The sequence below is a fragment of the Malaya genurostris genome, chromosome 3 (genome assembly GCF_030247185.1).
Source record: "Malaya genurostris strain Urasoe2022 chromosome 3, Malgen_1.1, whole genome shotgun sequence".
NCBI lineage: Eukaryota > Metazoa > Arthropoda > Insecta > Diptera > Culicidae > Malaya > Malaya genurostris.
Genome location: NC_080572.1, coordinates 31,668,320 through 31,683,175, shown reverse-complemented (window position 1 = coordinate 31,683,175; position 14,856 = coordinate 31,668,320). Strand labels below are relative to the sequence as shown.

Below are 14,856 nucleotides of genomic sequence, written 5' to 3'. Positions count from 1 at the left end.
GAACAAAGCATTGACCATTTTTGCAAACTCGTTCAAACATTATTGAATACAGCCTGGATAGCAGTATAGAATATGCGCACTTCCTGCGAACGACCGCAACTTAGTTAAAGCCGGGTATAAATAAACGATATAAAAAAAAATATGCGCACTTTATCTATTGACTCGTATTCGCTAATGGACTGATAGCTGGTTGATATTTTCGAGGGGGATTTATTTTTGTACTTATGCTTCCTCAATAATAATCTCGAATTAGATGTGTAAACCTTTATTATAATGACGTTCAACTGTCTACATAAGATTTTGACTTAGCTATGCTTTTTAATTGGATTTAATTTACTCCAATTAGCGAATATCCTAACTAAGGTACACTACAACTAACGAATTCCAGCTGTATAACCAGCTGAACTAAGAGTGTTTCAAAACTGCCGTTTTTACTAGCTTGCTTATATTCCGGAACGATGCGTATTACGTTCTTTTCAATTGATTTATTTCAATAGAGATCTTATTTCGAATTACTCATGGATTCATAGTTTTTAATAAAAAATACTTGTCTTTTCAGAGTGTAACAGTAAAAGGATGGGAAGTTAGCGTTACTACGGTTGGTCCTAGTTTCGAGTTGTATACAAGTTTTAATGCAACTATAAAACCATAGATATAGAATGGTTTCACGTTAGTTGTGCATTTCATTGTAGTATGACTGACATTTGTTTTGACAGCGTATTTGACATTGTGTTTCTCTTCCAATGTCAAGAATGTTACTTATCGGTAGGAGATAATAATTTTGGATGCAGGCACTAGCTCCTAGATTTCATCAAAACTAGCATATCCATGTATAATTATCGATTTGTTGAATAAACTCATGAATATTAGTCGTATTGTGTAAGTATTCCAAAATGATTGAAGATTTTTCGTGATGAACAAATGCCTTTCAGTATTCGACATCTATCGACTATGTACAAAGATTCTGCAACGAATTTGGCCTCTCTCAAGCCAATTGAAATTAAAACCTGGCTTGACTCTTTTGACACAGTGCTCACCGATTGCGATGGTATTGAAAATTGCAGTTGAATCACATTTCACTATAGCATTAATCTTATTTATCAACTGTAGGTGTCATCTGGGTGGAAAATGAACCACTGCCGCTTGCAACCGCGGTGATTAATAAATTTATCGAGAATGGCAAAAAGCTGTTTTTTGTTACCAATAATTCAACTAAAACGCGATCCGAGTTCGTAGCCAAAGCTGTGGAATTGGGTTTCAATGTCGATGTTGTAAGTTGACGTGCATACTTAGCCTAAATACATAGGAAATACTACCATTTGTTCGTTTTAAGGACAATATTATCTCTACTGCATATCTGGCTGCTCAATATCTGAAAGCGAAAAATTTCAACAAAAAGGTTTATGTAATAGGTACTACTGGAATCACTAAAGAACTGGAGGCGGTAGGCATTAGACATATTGGTATCGGTGCGGATAATCTTCAGGGAACTTTAACTGAAGCAGTCAGAAACTTCAATCCAGATCCAGATGTAGGCGCTGTGATTGTTGGTTTTGATGAGCACTTCAGCTTCGTAAAGATGATGAAGGCGGCATCGTATCTTAACGACCCAGAAGTTATTTTCATCGGAACGAACACCGATGAACGCTTCCCGCGTCCGGATAGAGTTATTCCTGGTACTGGCAGTATCGTCAACGCAGTAACAACATGTGCTGAACGGACACCAACGGTTATGGGCAAACCGAATAAATACATTTGTGATATTTTGGAGCAACAGTACATGATAAATCCAGAGCGTACATTGATGATTGGAGATCGTTGCAATACAGATGTGTTATTGGGCAAGAACTGTGGTTTTCAGACTCTGTTAGTTGAGACAGGAATTCATAATGCAATAGACGTAGAAAAATTTTCGCGATCCGATGACTCAGAAATCAAAAGAATGATACCTGATATATACTGCAGTAAATTGGGAGATCTGTTAGATCATCTTTAGGTGATAATACAAACTTTTAGAAAATTATGTTCTGTGTGGTTCGTTGTTGCTAGGCTTTGTTTAGATGCAGGATCAAATCAACAATAAAGATTTAAATAGTTGATTTTCAATCATGTATTTAGCATTTATAATTGTGAAACGATTTTGTTGGTGTAAAGGCTGTGTTAGTAAATGAAAAGTACGTAGTTTTTTATCAATACGAATTGTTTATTTAATCAATACCACGAAAAGTCTACGGTTTAGATTAAACTGCTTGGCTGCAGTTGAATTTGAACTAATAATGTATTGATAAATCGAAGGCGAAACGTGAATAAATGAAAAATAATATGTGCTTTTTGCACGAAAACTCTGTAACCAAAAACCTCATAATATTTTCCATCTGCGGCGACCATCGTCACTCAAAGCATACGGTGAAAACTGAAATTCCGCGGATTTTCAAAGGCTACTCTCGCGGCTTGTTCGTCAATGCATGTGCAGCTTTAATAGTAGACTAAGCACGTTTTAAATCCAATGGCAGATCATCGGATCGGGATTATCCGAAGGAAATATTTTTAATTTCCTTTGAGTGTGGTAGTCCATAAACCTATTCACCGGTTGTCCACCGTTATCACATAGTCGTGTTTGATTAGTCCTTTAGTTATCGGGCATACCAGTTTAACAGTTTGTCCCACTTTTAGCAACCATATCTCAGACACAACTCGATATTTTTTACATAAAATGTATTCTGTAGCAATCTGTCATGAACAATAATAACTGCATGAAAATTTAAGATTAGGCATCCCATAGTTTTTTTTATCCACGCTCGAAATGAAGAAACGAAAATACCGTTTACAGGAGAAGCTCCCCTTTAGTAATTATCCTCGCTTGAAAATTCACCCGACGCAACTGAACTGTTTCAGCCTTCCTAACAGAAATATGAAATAGTAATCTTCATTCATTATGGTAATCATATTTGGTATTTAATCACCACTTGATAACTTTGGAATTTAGTTACCACTTGATAACTTTGGTATTTAATTACCACTTAATGTGCGCTTAATATGATCTAAATCATTTGAAAGCTAAACGCTAGGAAAATGACCTTATGAATTGATAAATATATTATCTGAGAACATAATTCCAAAGTTTCAGTCTTACTTCGAATTTTTCGGAGATACAGTTCATTGACTTGACTCGAAACCGCTCGTTCACATGACATTTTTTTTCAATTTGTAAGAAGCTAAAAAAAGCAGTGCGTGAACTTCTAGCATGTATATTTCGAGTAAATTGTTTTAGTATTAATAAAAACAAGAAGAGAACATCTTGTTTCTCTTATATGCATTTTTGTGTGTTCATATGAAGCTAACAGTTCGACTGAAAAGTTCGTATCGTTTAATAGAAACACACATTTTTTTGCCAAAATTCATTTTTATTATTCAACATAATTGTTATCAGAGGCGATACAGCGATTATAGCGATCTTCCAACTTTTCGATACCACTTTTGTAGTACGATTTGTCCTTTGCCTCAAAATAGGCCTCAGTTTCAGCGATTACCTCTTCATTGCTTCTAAATTTTTTACCAGCGAGCATTCTCTTGAGGTCTGAGAACAGGAAAAAGTCACTGTGGACCAAATCTGGAGAATACGGTGGATGAGGGAGCAATTCGAAGCCCAATTCGTTCAATTTCAGCATGGGTTTTATCGACTTGTGACACGGTGCATTGTCTTGATGAAACAAAACGTTTTTTTAAATTTCGTCTTTCAAACTCTCTAATAACGCTATATAATAGTCACTGTTGATGGTTTTTCCCTTTTCAAGGTAGTCGATGAAAATTATACCACGCGAATCCCAAAATACAGACGCCATAACCTTACCGGCCGATTGTTGAGTCTTTCCACGCTTTAGGTTCGGTTCATCGCGTGCAGTCCACTCAGCTGACTGTCGATTGGACTCCGGAGTGAAGTGATGGAGCCATGTTTCGTCCATTGTTATATATCGACGAAAAAAATCGGTTTTATTTCGATATAACAGCTCCAAACACTGCTCAGAATCATCAATTCGTTGTTGTTTTTGATCGATTGTGAGCTCACGCGGCACCCATTTTGCACAAAGCTTTCTCATATCCGAATATTCGTGAATAATATGTCCAACACGTTCCTTTGATATCTTTAGGGTGTCAGCTATCTCGATCAACTTCACTTTACGGTCATTGAAAATCATTTTGTGGATTTTTTTTTCACGTTTTCATCGGTAACAGCCTCTTTTGGACGTCCACTGCGTTCATCGTCTTCGGTGCTCATATGACCAGCACGAAATTTTGCAAACCACTTACGAATTGTTGCTTCGCCCGGTGCAGAGTCTGGATAACACTCATCAAGCCATTTTTTGGTATCGGCGGCACTTTTTTTCATCAAAAAGTAGTGTTTCATCAACACACGAAATTCCTTTTTTTCCATTTTTTTCCCAATAACAAAAGTAGCTTCACTCAAAATGCAATATCTCACAAACTAAAAATCAGACAGCTGTCAAATTTATACACGTATCTTTTGAAGGTTGGTACTAACTGAAAATGGTATGGATTTAAGTCTAGTGGCGCCCTCTCATAGAAACGATACGAACTTTTCAGCCGATCTGTTAAGAGGCTCGAAAAATGCGTGACAAAGTTTCAGAAATAAATCCTTTGCTTATTTAGACGAAGTGCCTTTGAAGGGTAGTTCTTTTGCTCTAGATTATTTAAATTCGTTAGTTAAATTCAAAGTTTTTTAATCCTAACCCCAAGAATTTCATATCCTCAAAGGTAAGTCATCGACATAAAATAATACATCACTAAAAATTCGAAACATGCTACATTTTATACATGCACGCTGTATGTAATTATCCTAATTCTCGCAGTTGGGTTGCAAGATTATATTTAAAATATTCATTTTGGTTATCTTATTTTCGTTTGGTGCGATATCCCAGATTATTTGAGCCACTATCAATAAATAAGCGTATATGGTCCCACTGAAAACTGTACCAATTTGTTTTCACTACTGACATCTGCTGCAGTAGGCAGCATTTGGTAATTTTCTAAAGTGTTTCTAGTTGTCTATAGCGTTGTGCCTACATTAGTAACATTCATTAGAACAGCAATTTACACATACTACTGGATCTCACATCTATTTGCTCGTATACTTTTCCCTGTTTGTCTTGCATCAGGGCTTCAACCTGAAACTGAATTCTAGTTTCAGGATGATGAACACATTTTTCAATTTTCTACAATTTGTGCTGCTTAAGTAATCGTGCACTTCGCGAGAGATATAAATACCAATAGAAAAGATTTATCGCTAGGAACAATAATGGAAAAAATATTCGCGAAGCTCTGTCAATTTTCGATACGGAATTGAATCGTGGAGTACGTTTCCTTCGTTTCCGGCGTCGAAGGTGGATCGATTGTGGTTCGTCGGAGCCGCAAACACTGCTACTTAATTGAATGGAATTACGTTTGATGGTAGCTGTTGGCGTAGATTGCGATGAGTTTGCGAAATTCGGAGTATGTTGTTCCTTGCCACCTAAACACGACAGATCCGCCCAAGATATTTTCGATGACTTTCTAACGGGAGTTATCGGAATCGAACACAGCGATAAAGGAATCACTTCTATCAGGTTTTCATCGGTTTTTCCACTTCCGCTTATCGAAGTAACTGTTGAACAATGCTTTGACGAGCCGGTGGTAATTTTGATTGAATGAAGATGTATATTGTCACCGTTGGCACAATCAAAATCGTTTTCCTCGTCCGAACTAGAAGTTTGTTCTTCTGTACTGAAGTAGCATTCCCCTGATCCATACTTGGTGAAATAGTGCACCACTGCAAACTGAATAATAGTCGCAAAAATGAACGCGAACGATAGAAAAACAAAAAAATCCAGCGCAGTCGGATAAGGAACCTTTGGCAAGTCAGTGCGAGCTTCCAATCCTAGGAAGGTCATCGTTAGTACGGTCGTAATACCTAACGAAACGCTGTAATGAAACATTTTTAGATTATACAAATATAAAAAGTGGGTATTTTTTTCTTACCGATCCGCTGTTGCTTCACGGTTCAACCAGAATGAAACCCACGAGAGGACGACCAACAGCACACATGGACCGTACACTTGTATCAGAAAGTTTCCCATGTGACGCTGAAGGTGGAAGCTAACCAGCAGCATTGAATATTCCGCTGTGAAAATAATGAAGAATTTATGAATTCTATGAATGTTGTTAACAGTGATGAAACAGTAAAGGTTCTTTAAAACATGTATATTACTTCAACTCATCCATCGTGTGCTCTTAGATATGCTAGGAAAATAATGAAAAGTACACGACATGTACATCAATGGTGAATTGAATAAAAATTACTGCAAAAAATGAAAGTAAAAAATTAGGCGGATAAGGAAGCGGATTCAACTGTCGCATACTCCCCTTCACCAAAGAATTTGGAGCCCGTTGATTGCGGCTGAAACTAGTCTCAGCCGAAATTATGTTACCAGAAAAAAATGTGAACACTTCGAAAAGATCCTGGGATTTTATTTATAAGATGCACGTCAATGGAGCGTCGCAGTTCACGCAAATTTACGTGCAAGAACATGTAATATTGCGTGATTAGGAAATTTTGACATGAAATTCATTGTAATAAAAAATAATGGCAAATGCCGCGACTTGAAACGATAATCATTGGATCACAAAGTACGCCTATCAAGTGACTGAGCCACAAATGCTTGACTGGTAAATAATGCATATAAGTTCATACAGTCGCACTTGCTAGACGTATGCAAATTTCAGTCTAAAACAGTAAAACACATGCTAATCTAACATGTCACGTCACTTGTCAAATTAGGTCTTTATGAATTGCATCGTATAAGGTAATGTGAAAATTCTTTATTTTTTTGTGCGCCGTTTACTAAAACACTTTTTATTGTAATTTTTTTGTTGGTTATTCACCAAATAACATAATTTTAAATTATTTTTAAACATCATCATCATCACAACATCCGAAAAACGAAGCTCTTCTGTATACACTTTTTCTAGAATATAGCATATAGAATAGCATTACTATTTGGCAGAAGAATATTCGATTTTGTTATGCAAAAGAATAAAATATTTAAAATTATAAAAATCAGTAAATTACAAGGCAAGCCATACTGAAACATTTTCTACTTAGTTAAATACTGAATATATCACCCTAAATAAATAGTCTCAACGATTTGTTTCAGACCACAATGAGTAAGGATTATGCGCTCATCATTCATGTAGAGAACTAAAGAATTTAAAGATGAACTATCACGCGATTCCGTTGAACATTCATTCGCTTCATGGGTCAGTAAAACTTACACCATACGCAAGAGTTCAGAATCGAATACCGGTAGGTTGCAGAAATTTCAAACATTGTCCGTCACGATATCACTTTCGTTCTCAAATATTATCTAAGCAATAATAAGAAATCTGAAGGCTATAATCTGAGTAACCTCATTAAAACTGTGATCTTTCTAAGATATATTCTGGCACAGTAAATAATAATCATAATGATTCTCGGATAATAATGACTAAGTGAACAAGCGAACCACATGTGTTGGCCATGACTGATTTCCTGTTATGTGAACTTTTAAACTGATAATGGCCGAATGTAATATTTCTTCGCACGATTAAGATTTACTCACCTTTCTTTATCAGTTGTTGCTAGATATAGTAAACGAGATTACCATATAAGATCAACATCAAACATAGAAGGAAGGGTTAAGGGTGCATTTGCTCATCAATTTCAAGCTACACTGGAATCGATTTCCATATAACGGCGAGCGAGATCGTGAGGCACATAAGAATCAATCAAACTCATCAAAGCGACTCTAGCTGAGTCGCTTTTTCTGCTATTTGACTGTATCCATGCTTGCCAAATTCTAACTCGCTTGGAACATTTTCCATTCGCGTACCAAAATATGCTATTTGAAATTTTTGTTTGCACATGAATTTGTTCGATTGACTTTGGATCAACACGAAATGCATTGATGCAAGGATGCTGGTTTTGCCAGAACGACACTGACGATCGGGGTTGACTTCATCAGGATGTTCTGATTTGAGCAATCAAGAATCAGAGGTTTGAGGCTTGCAAATGTTGAGCACCATTGCATGTTTACATCTGGAAAGGAAATTCAGCGATGCTACGTTATTGAAACAGAGTTGGCACATTGAATTCTAAATAGAGGGTTTTGATTGGGTGTAATCAATCGGAACCAAAATATGATCTCGGTGTCGGCCTCAGTTGAATGGAATGCAATAAATTGTTAGTTGATTATCCTTGATGGTCATGTGGTTTGGTGGTTTTGTTCTATCCTGGATTTTTGTTTGGTGGTTTAATGAGTGGAATTCAAATAGTATTCGCATAAAATCGAATACGTCATTTTAAACTGTACGTCGTTAAAGGGCGGTAGGGTCAAACACTTTTTAGAAACCATTTATTTTTTCTTTGTATTCACTTATGATAAAATATTTCAAGAATATTTTGTCAAATTATCAAGCCTATCAGAACAAAATTCTGGCCTTAATCTTTTCTCATGTCATACTGCGAAGAGGCAAGGGCTCTGCGCAGAGGCCCAAGAGTTTTGCTTCGATTGACGTGAAAATTTGACAAAACATTTTTGACATATTTTATTATAACAAAAGAAAAAATATGATTTTTGGAAAGTGTTAGGCGCTACCCGGCCCCTAGAATAATAAATTGTTTCCTTCTATTTAATAGACAATAAACTTTAAACGTTTTGAAAGTCCATGCCCATCGTCATTTAAAAACTACTTCACCAATTAATATCAAAATTTGCACACACTTTATACATATACAATACCCAAACCCAACTTCTTCATTCCTTTTTTTGTTATTCTGAGGAGGTTTTACAGTAGATTTTATTCGAGAATAATCGCAGTTTTGACTTTAAATAACCATTAAAAATACAAAAACAAACAAATAAAAACGTAGGGGTTAGAAAAACATCTACTACAATTCAAGCAACAGAACGATGTTTTTTACCAATGATAATATTGCGTTGAGACAGTAGAAACCGTAAATCATGATTTCCAAAACGCGTGCTCGGAACGACTTAGTGCTCAATTTTTCCACCAAAAAATTATTAAATATTGTTGGAATCACGCTTTGGAATATACAAAACATTTGAATTTTTTTTGGACAACAGGTTTAAAGAAATCCAAAAATGTTTTTTTAAACCTTGGGGGCCTTCAAATCGGAAATCTGAAACAAATAAGGAGTTAGCTTTGTTCGCATACATTCCCTCATGTCTTGTGGTTAACTTAGTAAATTTGGCAGAATTTGCTGATTTTCATCCACTTCTTAGTGCTGGTACCTTTCCTCAATAGATTCCGCAGAACAAATGGAATAAAACGAACAAAACACATTTCACTTGCTCGCCATTAATACCACTGCAATAAGCAGTGTATGTCTATTGCTAGTTGAAAAGGAATGTCTTATTTCGAGAAGGAAAACTTGACAGTGACTGTTCCCTTGTGCAATAAGTTGTTGCTACCACGCATCCATCATTCGCAATGATTTCTGTGACTGATGAATAATGCAATGTTCAGTCAAAGAGGAAGACATTTGTTCCATAGTTTACAGAAACTATCAGCTTTTGCGATTCAAATATATTTGAATTTATTCAATTAAAAAAACGTAATCTTTCGTTTGATTCTTTTAGCAGTACAAACCACGATATGATACTCACATACATACAGCTTCGCGTTAGGATCCAACTCATCTATGTCATTCACGTTGTTTAGCACGGCTGCTCCCATTGAAGCGGTACTGTGGAAGACTCGATCCGTTACGTTTCCCGCTGGGCAGTCCACCAGGTCGAACTGGGAAAGTTTCATATCCTCCGCAATGGCTACCGCCGAACGGTCACTGTTCCATCGGTATAGAACGTCGTGTGAAGTATATCCAACTGGAATTGAGTAGAAAGCAAAAGAAAGTATAAAAAAACGTGCTTAATCCACCTAGCAGTGAGATGTTACTTTTTTTTATCAATGTGTTTTTCGCGTGAATATTCTTCGTTGTGTTTAGTTTTTATGAAATTATTCTAATTACCGTTGTTTTGAATGAATTGTATTTAAAATTTTGGAACTGCAACACGTATTGAAGATAGAAATTGTATGAATTATTCCTATCAATCTAAACGTGTGACAATCGATTAACCCTTTCACGACCCTAAGATGTCCTTGACGAAATATGTCAGTACAACATAATATTTTAGCTATTATGGGTGTAAAGTAAGAGAATATCACCAGAAAAACATAGCAGGGTGCATAAGTTTCCTTTAATTTCATGAGAAATATTTTCCCTATGATCCTCAGAAATAAATAAACGAAGAGTTGGGTCTATTATAGCCGTGTAGTGTCGGTAGCGGTTTCCCAACTGGCTAAGAATAACGCTACGGTCCACCTGTACCGGTGGTATAAGTCCACCAAACAGGTAAGCCGTGTGGTATCCGGCGGAATTATTTTTTACCAAGAATTGATCCACTGGTTTCCTGTTCCATGTCGTAAAAGGCCACAAAAATAGGAACTCCTAAGTCAAGGTGTATTTCCGTGCCGATGGCTGAATGGCTGCAGGAGGTTAAACATTGCAGTCGTGAACGGAATATCTTGGGTTTTTCCTCAAGGTGGTGTACTATCCCCACTTTTATGGAACCTAGTCGCTGATGGTTTGTTAAGGAAACTTAATAACCTTGGATTTCCGACTTATGGTTTTGCCGACGATTATCATATATTGATGACCGGTATAAGCATTAACACTCTCTTTGATTTAATGCAGCAAGCCCTGCGATCTGTTGAACAATGGTGTTGTCAGGTTGGATTATCTGTAAATCCGGGCAAAACATCAAATGGTGCTTTTCACTCATCGTAGGATAATTACAGGAGCTCGTCCGTTGCAGTTCTTTGGTTCAGAGGTCACTGTGGTCGATCAAGTTAAATACGTCTGGGTTATTCTTGACTCAAAACTGAATTGGTCTGCTCACATTGACTTCAGGATTTAAAGAGCTTGCATGGCTTTCGGCCAATGCAGACGAGCTTTTGGAAAATCATGGGGACTCAAACCCAGATATATTCATTGGATCTACACAACTATTGTTAGACCAATTTTAGCATATGGATGTCTTGTATGGTGGCAGAAAGGAGAAGTCGCGACAGTTCAGTCAAAGCTAAATCATCTCCAAAGGATGGTCCTAATGGCGATGACAGGAGCATTCACGACAACTCCTAATGCTGCTCTAGAGGCGCTACTGTGTATTAAACCACTACATGTGTTCCTAAAACAAGAAGCATTATCTTGTGCATACCGTCTTAGGGTTACAGGGCTTTGGAACAGTAACCCATTAGATTATGCTACCAGCCACACTCGCTTGTGGTCTCAAATGGTTACGTGGGATGAGTATTTACTCGCTCCTAGTGACCTAACTCTCACATGTAGTTTTCCTTTTAAAACATTCAATGTGAGCTATCCTCTTCGTGAGGAATGGTTGTCTGGTTGTCTGGAACGACAACTTGATGAACACATAGTTTGTTTTACGGACGGTTCTCTGTTGAATGGTCGTGCTGGTGCTGGTGTCTACTGTCGTGAAATGAGGCTGGAGCAGTCTCATTCACTTGGTAGATACTGTACTGTATTCCAAGCAGAAATCTACGCAATTCTGTGTGGAGTACAATCGGCACTTCAGCAGAGGATCTGTGGTAAACGTATTTATTTTTGTTCCGACAGTCAGGCAGCCTTAAAAGCACTCAGTTCGAATGACTCACGGTCGAATCTAGTGATCGCATGTCGAACTCAAATTGAAGACCTCAGCATTTCAAATGCTGTTTACTTCTTATGGGTACCCGGCCATTCTGGTATTACTGGAAATGAATGGGCTGATGAGTTGGCTAGACCTGGTGCAACGAATGATTTCGTTGGTCCTGAACCAGCTTTACCACTTTCAACTAGTTGGATAAAGCACAAGATACGTTCTTGGGCTGCATCCAAACATGCCAGCTACTGGCGCAGCTTGCAAACTTGCGCTCAGACAAAAGCATTTCTACCAGATTTAAATCTGAAAATGTCAAAGTGTCTACTGCATTTCTCCAAGTATCATTGAAGTATTCTGGTCAGAGCTCTGACTGGACATTGCAAACTCAATTATCACATGGCTACTATTCAACGTGCTGAGTATTATTCGTGTGATTTGTGTAAATGCGATTATGGTGCTTCATATCATCTGATATGTAACTGTCCCGCATTGACGCAGCTACGTATCCGGGTTTTTGGTTCTCCATACATGGTTGAGTCTGTGTATGCGGAGCTAAAATTGAAGGATATTCTCTCGTTTCTCACCCAATGTGGTAAGGAGCTATAGTCAGAAGGGTTCATCGTTCTTCCTGGAGTGAATGAATCCCTTCTGTATTCACCTTAAATAGGGTTTAGCAGATTGTTTGGCATCCTTTGGGGGGTACCGAATTTACTTCTGCTCGTACATACTGCGAGTCGTTCTGCATTCTTCCGAGAGTGCAGAATGGTGTCGCTTTTGTAAGATCTCTAAGTCCTCTCGGGGGTTGGAGGTTTTATTAACAGCAGACTGTTCGGGACCTCGTAGAGGTTCAGAATTTCCTTCTGCTTCCACTAAATGTGATCCTCAGCAAATTGTTCAGCATCCCTTAGGGGTGCAGAATTTACTTCTGCTTTTATGTGTTTTTGTGTCGTCAAATTTTCCCATCCTCCTAGTCCAACCCTTACCATTTCCTTTCAATCCTTCCCTCTTATATATCGGGAAAATGATGCTAAAAACAAATTGATGGCAAGGCACAAATCTCCAAATATCAAGAGGAACGTGCCATTTGAGCCAATTTGCTCTGATTCCTGATTCCTGATGATCCTCAGAAATAAATAAACGAAGAGTTGGGTCTATTATATCGTAATCAAAGTTATTACTTTATTTGCTTTAATTATCGGAATAATAAAATAAATAGTTATGGTATTCTACGAAACGATTTCGTTTTCTTTTTGTATAATTATTTATTGGAATATGAGTTAAAATAAATTGTTAAGATTCAAATTTGGTGTTCAGCCACAAGTGGTGACTTTTCAGCCCTATTATATACATGAATTGGTTACTACCATGAAGACATCATCTGCTTCTGCAATTCTGTGATTTTTGTGTAGGGAAAATTGTAAACCTACTTGTATTGTGTAATGGGAAGAAAGAACTTATATACTAACTTACTAACTAATAGATAGAGCGAATCGATTCAATTGAAGATTGCATCAATTTTTGTTAGAATTCGCTAATAATATGATGTGACATTACATCAAATGGTTTTATATTTGTGAGTCTGTGTAACTCATTTGTACTAAACCAGGGAGGAAGCTTCAAAATCATTTTCAGAATTTTATTATGAATCCTTTGAAACGTTTTCTTCCTGGTGGAACAACAACTTGACCAAATTGGTACTGCATAAAGCATGACTGATCTGAGAATTTGTTTATAAATTAATAATTTGTTCTTTATACAGAGCTTAAAATTTTTGTTTATGAGAGGATATAAACATTTAATATATTTATTACACTTTGCCTTCAATGTGATCCTAATTATTTCGCTTGATTAGACCATGTGAATTCCAAGCCATTCAATTTGATAGTGTGGTTATTGTTTGGTTTAAGAAAAGAAGCTCTTGGCTTATGAGGAAAGATAATTAATTGCGTTTTTGCTGCATTTGGTTTAATTTTCCATTTTGACAGATAATCACTGAAAATATTTAAACTTCTTTGTAGGCGACTGCAGATCACTCTTAGATTTATACCTGTGGCTGATAGACTTATGTCGTCACAGAATAGCGATTTCTGACAACCAACGGGTAGATTTGGAACATCAGAAGTGAAAATATCATACAAGATTGGAGCAACGCTCGAACCGTGAGAAACACCACCTCGTAGCAATTTAGATTTACACTCGTGATAGCTAACCTGAAGAGTACGATTAGTTAAATAATTTTGAATCATTTTGATAAAATAAATAGGAAACTGGAAATCAGACATTTTTGCTATTAAACCTTTGTGCCAAACACTGTCGAATGATTTATTTGCTTTTTTCATGTTCGTTACTCTTACAAGTTGATGAGTAGTTGAATGTTCATGACGAAACCCAAACTGCTCATGACGAAACCCAAACTCTTGTAAAAAAATTGAATTCTCATTTATATGAGACATCATTCTCAACAAGATAATTTTTTCAAAAACATTTGGGTTGAAACATGATCATATTTCAGTGAGACTTCATTTTCCATAGGACTCACAACGTTCAAATTATTGTGGACACTCTCGAACTGCTGAGCAAGTTTTTGAGCTTTTTCGCCATTTGTAAGAAGTATTTGATTTCCTTACTTGAGAGCAGGAATTGGTTTCTGAGGTTTCTTAAGAACCTAAGAAAGTTTCCAGAAAGGTTTAGAATATGATTTAATTTGTTCAACTTCTTTTGCGAAATTTTCATTTCGCAAAAGAGTAAATCTATGTTTAATTTCTTTTTGTAAATCCTTAACTATGTTTTTCATAGCAGGATCACGAGAACGTTGATATTGTCGTCGACGAACATTCTTCAACCGAATGAGCAGTTGTAGGTTGTCATCGATGATAGAAGAAATTAATTATAGCTTCGTTGGAAAGTCTGAATGTTACAGAAAGATGCTCTGAGTCAAAGTCAGCATGTGTAATCGGTTCACTACAAATGTGACTGATCTGTTAGAACCAGATCAATTGAAGAGGGATTTTCACAGAAGAGAAGCAAGTCGGATTACTGGGATAAAGAACTGTACCGTAACCAGCAGAGAAATGTAATT

At 36.8% G+C, this 14,856-nt stretch overlaps 2 protein-coding genes across 7 annotated transcripts in view; one reads left to right on the top strand and one right to left on the bottom strand.

Moving 5' to 3' along the window:
- Positions 1-734: 734 nt before the first annotated feature.
- Positions 735-2,106, top strand: LOC131437495 (glycerol-3-phosphate phosphatase-like). Its single transcript, XM_058606881.1, has 4 exons — positions 735-879; positions 933-1,048; positions 1,111-1,271; positions 1,334-2,106. The coding sequence occupies exons 1-4, from the start codon at positions 860-862 to the stop codon at positions 1,994-1,996; spliced, it is 960 nt and encodes a 319-aa protein (XP_058462864.1). The 5' UTR covers positions 735-859; the 3' UTR covers positions 1,997-2,106.
- Positions 2,107-4,722: 2,616 nt separating this feature from the next.
- LOC131434721 (gamma-aminobutyric acid receptor alpha-like) overlaps positions 4,723-14,856 on the bottom strand; it is a 117,745-nt gene continuing 107,611 nt past the window's right edge. For all 6 annotated transcript variants that reach the window (XM_058601766.1, XM_058601769.1, XM_058601768.1 and 3 more), the window contains 3 exons: positions 9,720-9,938; positions 6,034-6,175; positions 4,723-5,976 (listed from right to left, as the gene is read on the bottom strand). In XM_058601766.1, coding sequence (XP_058457749.1) covers positions 5,232-5,976; positions 6,034-6,175; positions 9,720-9,938 — 1,106 coding nt within the window. In that variant the 3' untranslated portion in view covers positions 4,723-5,231. The remainder of the gene's footprint in view (positions 5,977-6,033; positions 6,176-9,719; positions 9,939-14,856) is intronic.